This window comes from Tinamus guttatus, unplaced genomic scaffold (assembly GCF_059628265.1).
Source record: "Tinamus guttatus ecotype Peru unplaced genomic scaffold, ASM5962826v1 Tinamus_guttatus_pri_ptg000327l, whole genome shotgun sequence".
Lineage (NCBI taxonomy): Eukaryota > Metazoa > Chordata > Aves > Tinamiformes > Tinamidae > Tinamus > Tinamus guttatus.
In genome coordinates this window covers 7,147,648-7,167,201 of record NW_028288861.1, presented here as the reverse complement: position 1 = coordinate 7,167,201, position 19,554 = coordinate 7,147,648, and the positions used below count along the sequence as shown (strand labels likewise).

At 36.5% G+C, this 19,554-nt stretch overlaps 1 protein-coding gene across 1 annotated transcript in view; it reads right to left on the bottom strand.

Moving 5' to 3' along the window:
- Positions 1-19,554, bottom strand: part of MIPOL1 (mirror-image polydactyly 1) — a 143,530-nt gene that overhangs the window by 121,360 nt on the left and 2,616 nt on the right. Inside the window, exons 2-4 of the mRNA XM_088529291.1 lie at positions 9,942-10,134; positions 7,875-8,004; positions 5,543-5,648 (exon numbers count right to left, since the gene is read on the bottom strand). Of these exons, the coding sequence (XP_088385417.1) occupies positions 5,543-5,648; positions 7,875-8,004; positions 9,942-10,134 (429 nt within the window). The remainder of the gene's footprint in view (positions 1-5,542; positions 5,649-7,874; positions 8,005-9,941; positions 10,135-19,554) is intronic.

Genomic DNA, 19,554 nt, shown 5'->3' with positions numbered 1-19,554 from the left:
ATTAGATGTAATGACTGGGTTCACAATTCTAAAATAAAAAGCCAATCTTAGAGCCAAATAAACCAAAAAACAGATACTGCTACAAAAGTTTCTGAAACATGTCATTAATCAATCTTTGTGCACACAGGTTGCAAAATGCAGATAATCCCTGGAAATGTTCAAAGCCCTTATACAGCTCTCATTCAGGTTAAAGGCAAACTATCATGAGCTCCAGGGCTGACCATTGACTTAAAAACAGTGCTGAAACGTTCTATTATGAAAGAGACAACTTGAGTTAGCTTGTTTTTGAAAATTACCATCCTATGACATATAACTGAAAAATAAGAGTAAAATAGTGATAGAAGATCACAATAAAATAGTTCAGTAGTTTTGACCAGTCTATACCAGGAATTATAGACTACAAGTTATTCACACCTAAATGTGCCTTTATAGATAAAGCATTCTGAGCAAACACTGATAAAACACACTGGACTTCTTTATGGCTTTATGTTTGCTATACATATTTAGAGTGCAGCATTCAGCCGCTCCTACATTTCCAATGCTATTAACACAGTGTTTTTAATAAAAGGCTAAAACTGCTGAATAGCAGCTACGTATAGAGTTTTTGTGTACTCAGATCCAAATTCAATTAAAAAATAAATTGAGGCACAAACAGGGGAGAGTATTATACAAAGACCTCAAGCTGGTGCTTGTGAAAGTCAGTACCTGAACAACACAGATGGCTTCAAAATTTAAACATTAATACTTTTTAACTTTTTCCAATAAATAAATTGCTGATGACTGAGTAGTCACCGAAGGAGAAGAGCTATGAAAGTTATATATATCTTGTATTAAAGTTTGCAAGGTTTAACTTGACAGGTAAGTGGAGCTCTGTTATTCCCTGCCCAATTGCAAACGCACACAAAGAACATACCCTTATTTTTATCTAGTCCTTGCCTTATTTCTGTCTCCCAACTCCCCACCACACGCATACACAGAAAATGGGGGGGAGGGGAAAGAAATGGCCAAATTTGCCATAGAACACACAGGAGACACCAGCTTGTTTTTACATATAACCTCCACCCATAAACAGCTCAATGATTTACATTTTGAAACTATTCCAGCTCATGATACATCACACTTCAAAGCGCTGCATTCTACTTTTTGACAAACTACCACCGTAACAATCTGAAAGTAAAATGTGTCACATTAGGCCACCAAAAATTAAGCCAAAAGATTAATTGCACTCCCCAATATTTTCCCCCTTGCTTTAAATGGATCGTCTGCCTTCCTATACAGAGTATTCAAGTTCTACTGTTATTCCAAAATTTTTGTTATTGATCAGCATATTATTATAAAGAAAACTAGACAGCAGACTTATATAATGAAACATTATACAGATGATCAAAAACTCTAAGAATCATGTAGACTACATGTACAAATGAATTAAATACATAAAACTGAGTTAGTGAAAATATATGCCTTACTTATTTAAACTCTAAATTATCATTCATATTTACGTTTATAAACACAAACGTTGGGAATGACTGAGTTCTGGCTAAAGCCCAATATTGGCCTAATTTCAGTTTAATTGGAAGAGGATCTTGAATTCATCTTCTCCATGAGATATCAGGAACCTGGATTTCTGTTTGTACCAAAGGTTAATAAGAAATGTGTCTGCAAAAGTCAAACAGCATTAAATACCAAAAACTGATTATTATTCCACAGGAGTTGTTCTGTCATTCATAATCTCTCCATGCTCCAACCTTCCACAGCTAATCTTTAATGGATGACATGCAAGAATAAAAATAACATCTAAAGTGAGCTTTTAAAAAAAATGGAAAAGACTTTTCCTTGGCGCTGAAAGTTATTACCACCCACAGTTAATTACTGCAAGATTACTTATTTCCTCTTGCTTTATGGGATGTTAAATCAAACTTTAACTTAAGCTAACAGACACTTGTATATTTGTTTTCTTTTTGGCTACTCAAACTATTGCATATGCAGTCAGTATTTATTTTTCAAGCTAATTCAGGAAACTTTAAGTAACGTTCACGAACAACTCCACACCACATTTGAGAATTCAAAAATGTCACAAGTGTTAATTACACATGTTCCTGCATGAATACACTGAAAAAAAAGTACTTATAGTAGTTTTACTGCTGTGAGACTGAAAGCTGTTTAACAGGTACAAGAGTATTAAAATGTTACTTTCTTCTAACCCACATCTCCTATCCTTACCCTGGCCTTTCAGGGAGCTTCTGTCTTATGCTAACCCAGTTCTCAGCCAGGGGTAACACCCAACCAATCTGGCAGAGCTGGCATCAATCTACTTCTTGCTAAGTTGATCCTGATTAAAAACTTCCTTAAAAATCATTCTTTGCCCCTGTAGATGACAATGTAATGGCAACACAAGTACACCTTAAGAGCTGAGTTTGTTGTCGTCACATCTTGGGTATTTGTTACTGCAATGGTGGTAGTAACTACCAGAAGTTGAGGGTCCTGGTATTTCCCCAAGTCTACATGACTATGGTCTATCATCTATTTCCTCTAAAAACTTCTAGGTACTTCTGCATATTTTCTTCTGCAAGGTAAAAATCAAGTTATTCATTATGGTGGCTGCTATCTTTGTTGGCCCTTTTAAAAGACTTGCTTGCTTTGCAGCACCTCCATCCTTACTTCCCAGTCTGTATTCAGAGAGCAGATTCCTTCTCCCTTTCCTCTCACAGCAGGAGTGCCTTCTCTCTTCAGCATCTGAAATCCTTTTGCACTCTAGCATTTCAAGATTTATTTTTCTGTTTTCACATGTTTCTGTGTTCTCATGTTCACTTTTCGTTATCTTAGTCCTAGTTCTTTTATGATTTGCTCTTCCCTTTATTTCCTCAATGTTTTCTCCTCCCTTTTTTCTTTTCAGCAGGTTGCGCAGTGAAATTAATGGTACCCTCTGACTTACATGAGAGGAAATCTGATAGAAGAATAGTGAAGAAACCGCAAGATATGCAGCATGTGGCAACTGTGATCATCACCAACAGCCTCCAATGGTTTGGAGGATGCAACTGAAATGGCAAATTCCTTGTTTTGCCTAGCTTGAAACATATGACACAAAGTCATGCACCCAAAGCTCTGCTAAGACCCATTTTCCAGTCTAGTATAAATGAAATATGAAGACATGCCAAAACTAAGTTCATTACAGGTATTATTAAATTCCTCCTACATCAGGTCTCTTTCATTTGCGGTATTCTCTCAGGATTTATTTCAGAAACTTGCACTTTCTCTTTTCACTTCTTTTCTTGAACAAAAGCAAAACAATAAAACAACAAGCTTTGCTCATTTGCTGCTGAGGACTGGGGCAGTTTCAGTCTTAATGGTCTCTCTTCTTCAGCTTTTCTGTTCTAGCCACAGGGGTTGCTTATGTTCCCTCAGTTAGAGGGTCATATTTTAAAATGGAATTGCAATATCCCTCAAAGCAGAAAACATTTTTTATGGTGAACCTTTCTGATGTTTTATACAATATAGTTTTGTATGGTCATTTTCTTATCATAAAGCCAGTACTAAGTAATAATAAAAATGCAAACACCCATATTTACAAGCTTCACTCTACCATGTGTTATACACTGCAGTAATTAAACATTAACCAGCATCATGAAATGATACCGGCATGTGTTCTCCTTTCCTCAAAAGACTTAATACAAGGAGGACAGACTTCCCCTAAATATACAAAGTCCTTTTGGTTGTCCATCAGAACTCTCCTCAAGGCTTTTCAATGACAGAGATGCAGAGATATCCACAAATTTGGTATGGTAAACATCATGCCAGATTTCAGAATATTTATTTATTCAAACTTCTTAAGATTCTTAGAACTGTGCAACATGTAGCAAAACAATCATGAGATATTAACAATACTTTCTGTAAATACCTTAAATAGTGAGGAATCTGTAACAAAATCCTTTAAAAGTTGGGAGAAAAGGTACTTCCTGAACTAGCAAACGCAGGGAAAAAAGATGCTGTTTTTCTGAAAGGTCATGCTTATTACAAGTTCAAATTCTGATTAAAATTTGACTTTGTATAGAATATGTTATACATATCCAAATTCTTGTGATATAATTTTGGAGAAGATATTGTTTAGGTTTTAACTAGAAAGTTTAAATAATAATACCAGAGAAAATAATGTATTGATTTGTAAAAAGGCAAAACAAACAGGTTTGACACACGTTATGTCGTTTTTCCAGGTTTTAATGAGCAGTGAACACCTTAACAGAACACATTTCTGCAATATATACATAGAAGTAAAACACTGTGTAAACATCCAAGAACAAACACACAACTTGGAATTCAACCCAAACAATTTGCATAGAAGTTCAGCTGCTGTATAATCAAGATGTAATTATGATATTCAATGCATTTTTTTCTTCTAAACATGCAGAAAACAGTTTATGTATGTAAAAAGAAGAATAAAACTATGCCTATGTTATGCCTATTTGTTTCACGGTATCTAATTTCTCCTTTCCCTTTCCCCAACACAAAATCTAAGAACCCTCTCTTCTATCCAGCTCCACATAATATCAGTCTCCTAAGAAAACAGAAGTCAACCATCTGTTTCTTCAGTTAGAGAGCTTATTTTTTTCCTCCTAGTGACAGTTTTCCCTCCTTTCAAGTACCAGTATTTTAGGGACAAGTATCAGTCCTACGCCTTACAGCAATCCTATCACAGGAATTGTATGGGGTCTAGGACGACACAATTTTACCTACCTTACACTTTATTCAGTTACGAACAAACTATAAGTTGGTTTTATGAAAGTGCTCCCGTTAATATTTTGAAACACTTGGAGAAAGATGTGAGAACATTTTCATCCAACTTAAACATGATACACACAATCATTTGCTAACAGAAGTACGGGTCTACAAAGGCTTCTGAAACCAAAGAATACAAACGAATTGTTTCCATTCTTGTATTTTTATCTAAAAAAACATTTAATGAGAAACTAAAGCATCAATTCATTTTCAACTACAAAGCCTTTCATTTAGGAAAACAGTATAAACCTCATTCTCTGGAGACATTATCAACAGATAAAAATTCATTAACTATCGGAAGAACAGATTTTTCAAGAAAAGTGCAGGTCTCCAGTTGAGGTGAATGTGCGACTATCTCCGTACACAGGGAGGGGGTAGTACTGCTCGGAACGAGCTAAAACAATAAGTGGTATTTGAACTGCTGGTTGAAAGGTAGAGGCACTGGTAATCATTATTTCCCCTTGTTTGTTCAGGACCTTCCAACAAAACAAACAACCTTTTTGTGATTGGATTGACATGGTGTTAACAATGCATTTAATGCCCAAATCAGTTTGAATACAGGTAAAGCTCTTGCTAATACCAGTACCAGGATGTTAAAGCCACCTATTTTCTAAGCAACTCTAAACAGTCACATAAAAAAAAAAAAAAAAAAAAAAAGCCAAACCTTCCCTCCTTTAGCAAATACAGCTAACATTCACTAGGCCACGTCATATAGCAACCGCGAATACTGTACGAGTCATACAGCCATCTGTTAAACGCTCGCCTACTATACCTGCAATCCTCTCTGCAATCTTAGCTTCTGTAGCTCTGTCTTGCAGTTCTAAGTCCAGTTTTATTGTCTTCAGCTCCTTCTCCTTTTCAGACAGCTCATCCTGAAGCTGAATTGAACAAATGGACAATGAGATTCTTCTCAGATAGAAACAGTCAATCAGCTCATTAAACCACAGCAAATATTAAATAGCTCTCCTCCTCGTAAAACACCAACAGTAGGCAACAGAACATGAGTTCAATTAATTATACTTAAAGAAGAAATATGCAACATACGTATTTTTAAAAATCAACAACTTTATATGGTTCTGTTAGACAAGCAGAAATTGGAGTCATTTTTAATTTGGAATTTTCCTCTCTAGATATCATTAACTGAGGTCATTCAAAATTACATGGAATGAACAACAAACCCTGTTCCTCACCGGTATCAGCATGAGTCGCTTCTTTCTTTCCAAGAACACTGCTATCGCAACCTGGGGTGTAAATGAACCATTTTCCATGTGCCTTGTCAAAGAGAACAAGGATATTCTTTTAGTTGTTCAGGTCTTTACTTGGGAATTCACTGAATCTGTCCTTGGATGGATATTCAATCTTGTCATTGAATACTCAATAAAACTTAATAAAGAGATTAGACTTTTCCTTTGGTTAGGCACATGCAACTGCTACTGATGCTATAATCAGCGCAACTGTTCAAATGGCATAGGACAATCTTCCTCCCCTCAACAAGGAAGGTATACTCTATATTCACTATATGGAACACACATACAGAAGCATGAGTTTCTATTCATGAAACTGTTTTGTCTTTTGTTAGTCTTCAAGAGCTGAAAAGGTTGTCATGGACTGCTGGGCCTTCTCAAGTGGAATGTGAAGATAAAGTATATCCTTGAAAGAAAGTTTCAAACTAAGTCAAAGTTTCATCATTAAAACGATTCCATTGTTTTAGAAATATTATACTGAAAAAGCTGAAGCCCTGTACTCATTATATAAAAAGGACTAAAGAGATGAGACAAGAGCATCAGAAGCTAAACAAATTCAAATGGCACTCAAAAAATACAAGCTGAGACGACTTCTGGTAAAGAGCCAACTTCAGAACTGAGTACTATCTCAACAAAAGAGGCCCAGAAATCTTAGGGAGATTACTCTGCTAAAGACAGAAGGCTAAGACAGCCACTGAGAAGATACATACTACTTTCAATTGAATGCATGATGGACTAAGATATCCTAAAATAGCAAAAATAGGCAAAAACGGATACAATTTCATTTCTGGTATCATGCTAAATTAAACATGAAATAAAGGATGGAAACGAGTATTAAAGCTTGGAATTGAAAAAAAAAAAACACACACACACATGTTGTGGTATAAATGACTGTTTCTGGGACAGAGGTGACAAACTAGGGATCAGTATCATGAGGAAATGCCCCCTGAACTGTAACAAGAAGCATTTAATAAAAAATGGGAAATACAAATTTAATGTCTTATTGACATTTTAACATCTATACACCATAACTTTTTTATACTAAACCACATAACCATAACTTTATATAATTGTCTCATTGTTTACTATCACAGTGCATTATGTTTTTAGGACTGGGCCTCAAAGGAGTTCGTTATTTCTTACAAGCAACATGCACGCTATAAAACAGTAGGCTTTCCTCTCTTAACAAGTATTTAATGCCCTCTCTCAAGATTTCATCTACCTCTAAGCTTAGAGGCTGCATCTATGAAAATATTAAATTAATGCACAATTACTTTTTTTGTGAAAATATATCAACATACAAGTTTAATGAATTCCCATTGGTTTTGTATGGACCAATATGAATTACCAATTTGGAGAGCTTTGTAACATGGTTGTGATTTCAGTCATTACTGTGAATTGCTATTTTATTGTTAATACATTTATTATGCTATGAAACCATTTCACTGTAGACTTGGATCCAAAGATTTTTCAAACCAGTGAAAACCTTTCCAAAAATTTCAGTGGCTATACCATTTCCAAACTACATCTGTTTTTTTAGAGATATTTTGAGACCCCTAAGAAAATGGTTTTAAAGGTGATTTGGGCAATTCATTTGTTTCTCTTCTATGATGCAGGAACTGATGTCACTGACTAAAAAGGTCAAAGATTGGGATGAAAGGTGTTTTTTTTTTTTTTTTTTTTTTTGTTACTTCCATAGATGCAGATGTTAAGCAAATACTACAAATCTAAATGACAAGAAAGCTATTGATTAGTACACTAAAATAAATAATAAAATTAACTTAGGAACAGTTTAAAATGTAAGTTTTGTAAGGCAACAAAAAAAAAGCAAATACTGTGACTTGAATATCTCCATTTTACCTTTGTATTTTTGGCCCTTAGAGTGTCCAATTCTTTTAAAAGGACTGCAGTTTCTGTCTTTCCACCTCCAGCATCTTTCCATGAAGATATAAAGTTAGGGAGCACCCTTTCACTCTTTCTTTCTATAGAGCTGTTTTGGGAAGGGAAAAAAAAAATCTGCTAATATGAAAAACCCAAGCAATTTTAAAATATGATTAAAAACCATAATTCTGAAATAATCTGTAAATCTGAAAGATTAAATATAGTATAACATTAAGGTATAAGACAGATGAATATAAATTCAGCTATGACACCTATAAACAGAGAATTCTTAAAAGAAACAAATATTAAAAGCTTTGTCTTATCCTAGAGAGACAAAATAATGAGACAGTGGGGGAAGATATAGATGCTCAGATGTCTTTGAAGACAGAAAAAAAATTGACTGAAAAAATCAATTTCTTTAGAAAGATGGACTGCTATATGAAATGAAGTGAGAACTGTAGGCATCTCTAGATGTTGGAAGTTACTTTATACCATCCAGAAAGTCTTATGGTCATTTGTTTAACTACAAGCAAGGGAATATAATACCAGATTAATTCAGGTATTTTTATAAGGAAGAAGGTTGGATTTAGCTTTTGAAACTTTGTTACAAAAATTTTGCTATTAATGGGTGCACCAACTGTTGACATACTGACAATTGACTAGTCTAAGAAAATGACACAATGTGTAAGCTTCAGCAACAGAAATTTAACCAGGGACATAAGAATTCTGTCAAAAAAAAATCTCACTTTAAATTCGGAGCAAAGTAAACAGATTCACAGATTAGAGGCAGGTATGAGTCTTAAGAAGCATCCAGAGAAGAGTTACACCACCTGAACTTATATTTTAACTATATGCATTACTTTCCTCATGTTATCTGCATTTCTAAATCCCATGTTAGGAAAGTGAGAAAGGAGGAAGGAAAGCTCTCTGCTGATACGGAGTCATTCTCTTTGGCAGGCACCCAAGTGTTTGCATTTAGCTACTCCTTCCTTCCATTAGTTCCCTTTCTCCACAGCACATGCAGGTTCTTTAGGAAAGGACTTAAGATCTGCCCTCTGTGAACAACTCTAACAGAAAGCTTGAGAAGTCACGTCGATGGTGCACTAAGACCATCACCTAAAATACTAACACTGACCCAATATTTCCTTGGTCTGTCTTCATCAGGACATCTTCTCAACTTATATTCTGATCATAAATGATTTTGGGAAGGACAGGTTTTGTACAGTACCTATCACAATGAGATCTTGGCCTATTTTGGGATCCTATATGCAATAGTTACACAAATGAGAGATGGCTCAACATGCTGACAGCTGCAGGAGGTTAATCTCAGTGTTGAAGACCAGCCTGATGGCCGGTCTGAGCAGCACTAGTGACAGTAGGAGCAACAATCCTTGGCTGACCCAGCTGTACATAAGCACTTGGGAATATATTTGGCTGTGAGAGTAGGATGCATTGCCCAAACAGCACATCTCAGACTCTGATGCAAAAAACAACAATCCAGATGGAAAGGTCTCGTGGACTGTTTTTGGCCTAGTGGGTCACCACTGGATCATACTAAAGATAACAGGAACAGGAATAGAAGCTTTTTTAGAGAAGTGAAGAGCAAGAGTAAATTTTTCAAAAACCTGTCACAGACTCCGTATCCCGTTTTTAAAACAACTCTTGCACTCTTCAGATGAGTGCTCCAGAAAATCGAAATCACTCTAAACTTACTCGGTTTCCACGATTAGTTGGCTGTACCTGCATTTATTATATCATAAATATAACACAAATACATTTTCTAAGACTGTAACAGAGGACTATATCTCAGGAGATAAATTAGTGACGGCATATAGCCATTAATTATCAAGAAGAAAGTCTTTAGTGACCATAGTGTTCTTACTAATGCACATTTTTTTAAACAAACAAGGATTTTCCGGTCTAAGTAAAAAGCTGACATATTAATCATCTGCTGCAAACCAAACTTCCCTATTTTTATCCCCAAATCCATATGTAGATCTTCTATACTATAAAACAAAACAAAAAAATCAGAATGTTTATATTTACCTTGACTCTTCTGGACTGGAATTATAATCACCACACACTTTTGGGGATCCCCCACTTTGAATTGTAATTGGCAAATCTAAATGATGCAGGGCTTCAGCTTCTGCCTGGATGAAAAAATCTGCTTTTTTTGAAAAATTTTGACGAAATTCGAATTCAGCAGAGTCTTCTCTTTTCTGTTCCAGAATATGTATTTCTAATTGGAAATGGAGATCAACATAATGATTTTTCATTTGGAGAAAGAAACACAAACTTCAGATTTCTTATTCTTAAAAAGGCCTCCTATATTCTTATTTACAGCAGAAGGGAGAAAGAATTCTTTTTTTTTTTTTTTTTCTTCAGACTCACAGCAAAGCACAAATTGAGTCAAAGGAAAAATTTAGCTGTTTAAAATGTGATATGTGTTTTCCTAAGCTTGGCTACTAAATATTTTCAGGATGTATTTCTGATATGGAATGGAAGTTATGTATACATATCATTAATACTCTTTCATAAAGTAATAACAACTATTTAACCAAATAGTTACATTAGAAAAACAAGGCAGAAGCATCCTAAAAAAATGGAGGGGGGGGGAAAAATGCTTATGTTCTTCATTCTTTCATGGAGGTTAATAAGCAACCTTAACACTGGACTTCTTACCCCTTTAAGGAAGTTATTATTGCCAAACATTTGGGATAAGTTAGATCAGAGAATGTATAGAATGTAATTTATTACTTCCACCTCCAAATGCAAGAAATTATCAATGCACCTGCAACAGGCTGCAAATACCTGGCAAGATCAAGAAGATGGCAGCTGCATCCATTTCGAATTGGAAGTACTCTGCCCAATGACAGATATGTTTAATAGAACTACAATGCCCTTCCCCCCGCCCCCAACATATTAAATCCGTGTGTGCTTGCAATAGAATGGCCTTGAGGAAGATTTTGTGAATACTGTCAGGTCAATATGCACAGTGAATTTTTATAATTTCACTTGAATCACTTTTGTCTCCAAACAGCCTACGACATAGGGCCTACCACCCATTCTACCCCCACTCCCTGTAAAGTAATTTAGGCCCTTGGTGCACAGTAGTTTCTTGTCTTGCTGTTAAACTAAGCAGCAGTGTTAATCAATACACCTGAGTGCATTTCTTCAAGGTTCCTACAAATTGTATTGCACACTAATTACCAATGCTGCAGAAACACACTGGGGAGCAAGTAGCATTTGCAATAATCGGACTGCATAAGGAGCCTCAGGAAAAGCGTACAACAGTCTTACAAGCATTGGAAAAAAAACGCTGCAGTTTTCATTATGTGATATTACCACCATTGATTTTGGTTCTTGAGTACGCAAACCAACTTATTTTCCATATAAAAATAGAACGAGTTCAGGAGCCCCAGATTAATATTTCACCACAGGGAGAAGCTAAACAGCTGATCTTCTGTTTTATGTATTTATCTTGAATGAATAGCTCATTCACATTGAGGAAAGAAAGGCAAATGTTAGGAAGAAGGAATATAAAGACACTAGAATTAAGGCTGGGAATTGATTTTGAGGGAAGTAGGGGAAGCTAATGCTGTAATGGTTTGAAATAGTAAAGACAGAAGAGAATTTAATAGTGTTAACCTGACAGAGGTTAAAAAGTCCAGTAAAAACTGAAATTATTTATACATTAATTATTCCCTTCCCCTGCATATATATCGCTTTTATCCCATTCAAGCTATACGCCGCTTCTGTGTTCAAAAGCGCACAACACATTTTTCAGGCGGCATCTGTTTTTCAAGTCATCTTTGAGGAAGGGATAGGCACTAAGAGCTAGGGAAACAGAGCCCTGTATCTACATTGATAATATGAAAAGTATTATTGAAAACACAAGTGTACAGCAGATTTGTGTTCACCTGGAAGGCCTAGGAGGCAGTAGCTTCCCCTGCATACAGTCCTGGACAGTCAGGAACCCCCTCAGCCAGCAGAGGCTGGGCAGATGCCTGTGTTGCTCTGTTTTTAGCTTTGCAGCCTCAAGTCCTGCAGTCTTACAGCACCCCACCAGCCAAACTGTGGAGATTATCACAGAAGTTTGCAGGGGAGCTCTGAGGAATAACAATAAAGGCAGAAAAATGAACAGAACACCCACGTGGCGCTGCGAAGGACGCGGCTGACTAGCAGGCCTGCCTGCAGAGCAGCACGGGCACCTCGGAAGCTCTTGCCAATGCTCCCTGCTCCCATTCCAGGAACACGAGCAAATCTGACCACAGAGTCAGTGTCTTACCCTTCTTAAGCAATCACTCTCAAACGTGTTTGGGGAAAATAACAGCAAAATATGGTGCCACATTCCTCAATTATTAAAAGTCTCCCAAACCCAATGGTTAACAAAATCTATAAAGTATTATATAAAATATAAAAAATGTATTTGTTCTTCTCAGTTTAGAAAGCAACATAGCTTCAGTCTCAGTGCGATTTCCTCTGCATTTGTAGAGGACAAAAAACCTTGAAATTCAAACACAGAATAAATGTTTCTTTTGAAAAATAAACAAGTAAAGAGCTACTCAGTGCCTAGCTCAACATGATCTATTCCCATTGGAATAAATGCACACACTTATGATTTAAAGATATTTCTCCTTACCCTGTGCTAAAAACCACACACCTAGGTGAACTTGCTGCAGTAAACATCATATATCAAAACATGACCTGGAAAGTCAATCTTTTTATTTTTGCTATATTAATTGGTCTTCTTCATTACTGTCTTTCCAATTCTGCAGTAATTTTTCTGCAGTTTCTAAAAAATTATATTTTTCAGGACAGGTGTGTATGACAATACCTGCACATCCATAAAAGTTCTAATAAGCTGTTAGGATTAACAGCAAACAATATCTAATGACTTCATGTGAAAAACAGATTACAGAATTGTCTTAAGTTCATAGCATCTAATGCCACTGGACCCAAATATTATTTTATAAATAACATAGAATTTAGACTTACATATATTAGATGCAAATAAATATAATAGAAGGCTTGAACTTGAACACCAACTTCTCAAGCTATGCAAAGGGAACTCAGTACTACAGCTGAATGAGCCAAAAATGATTATGCAGCATTTTTACCAAAGACAAACATTCATTCAGTTGTATAAGTACTGGAATTTCTACGAAGCAGAAAATCTGTGAAAGACTGATTGCTCAACAGCTCAGCCCTTACTGAATGATTAAAAGACATAACTCCTGAAAAGGAAGGGAAAAGTAAAATTAAAAGATCTTATAGGCAAAAATAAGCAAAGAAGAAAATGAGGCTAGGACGTGATCCTACTGCCTGGCATAAGCGCATAGAATAGAGTTGGTTTGGCATGTATACGTTTTTGCTGTGCTTAATCCTTCTTCATGCAACACATGAGTTACCTGCAAACTGCAACAAGCATTTACTGTTTTCAGTTTTTGCAAAAGACCTGCCACACATTTTTCTCACTGTTTTACCCTTTTCCACATCTGCAAACAATCTTTCAAAGTCCATACCAAGAAAAGACCCAATACTAAATACTCAAGAAGAAAGGAATTTCTATTTTTCCCTGGAATACCAGTTACAACTGTCTCAAAACAACAAGTATGAGGTCAATACATACTTCCTCTGATAGAGGTGCTCATCCTAGAGCTTACAAGAGGTTTAAGCTGACAGTTACTTAGGTCCCTTCAAGGTAGCACAGTGTAGTGTACTAACAACTAATAACTGACAATTTTTCTGCTGTTTAAAGCAAACTGGGCAAATTCACATGATGATTCATTAGCTCCAAGCTAGACCTGACTAAAGCAGTCCAGGAATCTAATGAAAACTGAGCTCAAAGTGTAATACAAAGCCAATCCCTCTGATTTCTCAGTGTTCTGCCTAGCCCAAATCTCACATCCGAAGTGCCAGGCCCTTGGCACCCTGGTACGGATGTGCTGCAGGGTGAGTGCTCCAGCTGCGCAGAGAGCAGCAAGGCTCAACCGAACCGTCCGACTTCGATGGTTCATGGTGGGAAACAGAGACCACGGCCATTGGGAGAAATGAGGTCTCCCAAACCAATTTATAAACTCTATCCAGAAAGGTCCCAGAATTTAAGCTGAAGTAGGACATCTCTTATTTCAAGAGCCAAATGAAAGAGGTCCTATGAAATAAGCCAAGAAAACCATCTTTTCTGCATTAATTAGTGACTCTTGGATATTTTAAAGAAAGTATAAGCACTGTGATTGCCATTTTCAGGAGGGCAAGACTGAGACACCACAACAAAATAATCAGATCCAGTAAACCATAACAGAAGCCAAGCTCCTTAAGCCCAGGGCTCCTTTTGGTGTCATCTCTCGTAGGCTCTGCTGCTCCACTTGCATCTCTCCTTGCTCCTGATCACAGACCTGCCTGGCATTTTCTCTCGTCAGAGCTGATTTAAGCAACCTAAATACAACTCCACTTCAGAAGGTCTCCAAGAAAAAATTACCCTTTAAAGCTATTTTTAACTATCATTTTTAAAAAGATAAATATCCTTGGAACCTACAAACATTAAAGAGGAATTTCAAGTAATTTGATTGGTATCCTTCCCAACTCAATTTTGTTCATAATTTGCATTCACATGACAGACTAGTAATTCTACACAGTATTTACAAACCTGTAATTTCAACAGTACACAAAAAAGTAAAGCCACTTTAGTTGACTATAATTCTAACAGAACAAACCTTTGAACAATAAAAAATGTTTTTAAAAATCAGTGAGCCTAACAGAACACTACAATTCATCACTGTCTTAAATTAATCACTTCAGGATTCCAAAATCACAATCAAAAAGAACAATGTCTTCTTACTGAAAATTAATGAGAAAGTTCTCTGTGAATAAAGTAAAAATGTAAGATATATTCTGAAATAATGCCTTAGCTTAGCCTATAACCAAAAGCAGGAAGAAAAAAAAGAGAGATTCAGAGCAGTTAGAGTTATTGCGGCAGGAAGGCTATTTTTACAATTCTCTAAAGATTCTGGTTATTTTAGTAGCAATATTTCCCTCATCCCTCTCACCTTCAGTCTTTTGCCATTTTATTTCTAATACAAACAGCAAAAAATATATATTTAGTGAATAAAATAGACAGGTGCTTCCAAGACAAAAATACACGGCCAATCATTATTTTGGTATCTATTGCAGTTGATCATGATGCATTATTTAATGCGAGATTTCACATGTTTTCTTTGGCTTTCTACTGTCAGTGATTCATTAACATACTGTTATTTAAAAATATCAAGTCTCTGAGAAGAAAACAGATTTCTACTGGCTTGGTCCCACACTTGGAAAAAAAAAAAAAAAAAAAAAGAAAAAAGAAAAAACATTTCTAGATTCTGAAGATATCAAAACAGCAGAATCTCCAGTCAGATCTTAAGTGGGATTCCCTGAAACACAATGTTAGTTCTAATGGATGGATGATTGTGTTTGGTCTTTTGAAACTTTGAAGTATAGGTAAGTCTTGATCACACAAATTAATAAATCCTAAAGCTGGAGTTAACAATAACCATTACACCCAAATTCTGCAGCTTAGCCCAGCCAATTTTTCAAAAGGTCAGGTTGTGAACTGCAGAAGATCAGGGAGGTCCACCGCATAGCTTTGTTGCCAGGCATCTCTCGTCTGGATTGTTGCAGGCATTTATTAGTATTCGTCAGCAGACTCAACAAAGCAAACAAGAAATTCAAGCACGAATAATAAAATGAAATGCTGCTATATAACCCTTTGTCATTCAGCAAATATGGGACTTTTTAGCTACATTGTTCCTAAACCTGGGTTACTACTTTAATTTTTCTCCACAGTGCTGACTGAATGAGTATGCATGTGTGTTAAATGCAGAGCTCCCTTAACAACTGCAGGACTGCCATTTAATCTGTTGGTAGATGGACCATTTCCTGTGGGAACTCTAGCTATGATTTCCAGATCCACCAAATAAATCTCAGATTAAGATTCCAAATGAAACCTGCCTTTGGCAGATAAAAAATGTCAAGATGGATATAAACAGTAAAATTATAAATTATCTAGGTGTTGCACGATGACTTGATGTGCGTTTTTTGTTTACACTTTCCCCGATATCACAACTATACAAGGCATTCATCAAATGTCACACTTTCATAATATTGGAGGCATCATTAAAACTGTTTGGCTAAGGACCTTGAAGTGTTTAAGCAGTAGCTCAAAAGTATATTTGTGCAAAGTAGAAGAATAAATTTACATATCAGCAGCAGCTCATAAGGGATGGGTAAATATTCTGTTTATCTCTAATTGTAATTCAGGTTAGTTTAAATACAGGGTTTTGGGATATCATTACAGCCTATATGGAGTTATTACATAATTTCCAAACATAGTGTCTGCTAGGGTTTTATTAAGCATGCTGTGTTTATGTTTTCTAAAACAGTCAAAAACAAAGTAAACTCTCCCATCCCCTTTTTCTTTTGCTATAGTGATAGCAGACAATTGCTTCTTACATATAATGCCTTCTTACATATAATGCCTTCCATTATCTAAATCTTAATTATCCAGAACTCCCTTTTATCCTGGCAGGGTCATGCTTCCTGATGCCCATTAATTATGGTGAAGATTCTCTTAGCCAAATGTACTCAACCTCCCTTACCACATACAAATAAAGGTGGCTAAATTTAGATTTCCAAATAAAATCTAAGAAAACTACATCTTTATAATATTTTTCTTAATACAACTCTAAGTGCCCAACATGAAAGGTCATTCTGCATAAAATGCCAGTTTAAAACAAAAACAAACAAACAAAAGAAACCACCACCACCAACAAATCAGCATAAATGATCTAAAGTCACATGTGAACTCTCTGATGAGAATTTACAGTGTATTCCCTGGAGATACAGGGCTGCTTTTTCAATTTTTTTTTTTTTTTTTGGTGATGTCTTCGTTCATCTCACCTGTGCTAATACAGGCCTGTTCTGGACTTAAGTTTCAGTCTAGTTACTAACATAAAAACAAGGAGGGTTTCTAGAGAAAACAAAGAAATATCCTCCCTCCCCTCAAATTCTTTTACTTATGTTACATCTTCCAAAGCAACTTTGAAGCACTATATTAAAAGTTACTGTGGTAATAAATGACACTTCTCCAAAAGGCACATTTCAAGGCCTTCTGAAGATAGCTTCACTCAAATTTTAGATGCTAACATCATTTGAAGTGCAGGATTTTAAGCTGTGCCTTCTTGTCACCCTTGCTGCTTGCAGAACAGGGTGCAGATAGGGAGCTACACGTTTTCAGTGTAATGTAAATGCTCCAACAAGATAATTCTCAAAATGTCCAAGGTAGCTACTACAGACAAAGTCGTTCTTCTGATAAGGACCCTTATTCCATGCAACTTGACTATAAATACTCTGTATTTAACCATTCAACATGTATTTAGAAAAGAAGGGGGTGGAATAAGGAAGCATGAAAATTTATACACATGGAAGAGTATCTGTACTTGGAGGGAAGGCCAGCTTTTGAGGATTATTCAGTTATTGTTATCCCTTCCTTTCTGCCAAAGTCAGGGCTCATTATTCCCTCTTTCTCCATGCAAGGATTTTTTTTTTTTTTTTTTTTTGCCCACCATCTTTCATACTTATCACTGGTGGTAGCTACCACCTCATCCTCCTGTGTTGTTTTACCCCCTACATGACCATCCACCTCCACCTGTCTTCTGCTTCACACACTGTGCAGAGGCACCTGGAGCTACCCACATCCCTTCCCTTCCAAGGGGGTCTGTGATGGCCAGCACCCAGTGAGCAACCCTGCTGCCAAAAGCAGGGCACACATGGAGAACTCTGCTCAGCTGAGCCACGTGCGTGAACAGAGCAACACCTCCGCGCGCGTGACCCCCGTTCCTTTGCTTGTTCCCCTGCAAAGCACCCTGGGCTTCTTTCTTTCCCAAATAAACAGCTTTCCTGATTGCTGAAAGGAGAGAAGGAACAGGCTCATAGTACCTTCTGTTGAGGCATGTAAAAGACAAAACAGACTCCAATATGACAAATAGTTTATTCTGTCTCTACTGCAGCCTTAGAAGAAGGGATTCAGGTTTACTTTAGCCAGTGCCTACAGCTATAATGGATGTTCTGAAGAGGAAGCAGCATCTCTACAATGCAGCTTATCGAGTACTAGCACATGACATGAAAGGAGGAAACATCCATACCATATTATTCTCCAAGTCCTCTATAACCCTTAAGATTTTCAGTTTGCTATGTGATTAGTGTGAAAAGTCATACTAACAGTATGGAATTCCAGACAACAAGCCCTTACAATTACACAAGATTTACAAAACTAAACCCATAAAAACAGCATGTTAAAATCATTACAAAACTTGAAAGACTAATTTATCCTAATGAGATAATGCATACGTTTGTGGTGAGGAAGAACTTCATTTCTTGAAAGTTAGCTAAGGAAGAAGGGAAGGGGGGGAAAAAAAAAAAAAAAAAAAAAAGGGGAGCAAATAAAACTACAAACAGAACAAAACTAACAGAATTACACTCTCCAAAGTAACACACCACACAGCAAAAGAACTCAAGCATTTCTGTAAATCACACCACACTGACATTTGTCACAATCACGAGGACATAAGAACAGCTCCGGCCGGGTCCTTAGCAGAAGCACCACGCGCTCATGCCAGCCAACGGCAGGAACACGCGACGTGATGAGGACGTCTTCCTGCAACGCACGCACATCCACATGGGCAGCTCACACATACACATGACTTGCTAATCGGGTTTGCATCTCTGTTTTCGTCCTCTGTTTTTCCCTAGTGGGACAGAACTAGAGAACAGCAGCCTGGCACCAGTAAAAACACTCGTCAAGTTTCCCTGCACAAAAGCTACTTCTGCCATTCATTTTTAACCTACGCTATCACATCTCTTTCAAAATAGTCTCTTCTGCACCATGGTTTCCAGGCATGCAATTTTAAAGTATTTTCATGAGCCAGACAAATATTTTTCTAAAGGATAACACAGGTTATAATGAAAGTGAATGCACTGACCATAACTAAGAGTTGACATCAAATTCTTACAAGTGAAAGTGGGTCACTGACATAACCCTTCACTACCTGCTTTAAGCAGTGATTTAGAAATATGTAGCTTATGTACATATATCTACATTCTCACACACATACATCCTTACTGGAAAGTATAATTACTTTTCTAAGCAAGCAAGCCACTTGGCCCTCAAAAAATAATCTCGTCTCATTTTAGAAAATTCAAAACAATTATACAATGCTTTTCATTTGAGTCAGCAAAACTGCAAGTTTTCCGTCATGATAGAGCAAACACTGTTTAATAAAGGCTTCACCTACTTTCTGAACATCTATGATTTTTCCACACGGGGCAGAAGTCTACGCAGGAAAAAATATTACAAGAGTGAAAAGACAACATGCTACAAAAGAATTATATCTGCACCCATTCAAATAGAGTCAACACTAGTCAAATGAGACACAAATTTACCTGCAGTATTTGCACACTTACCGCTTTCCTATTCTGCTAGTTCTTTTTGAAAATCAACTTATCAAGTCCTGCATGAATATGCAAGTATGTAAAGCACCCAGTATGGATTCAAGTCTCCTCATATGTTTTTATTGCAGTGCTAGCATCTGGGCAGTTTTTGCTATGCATTTAAAATCTG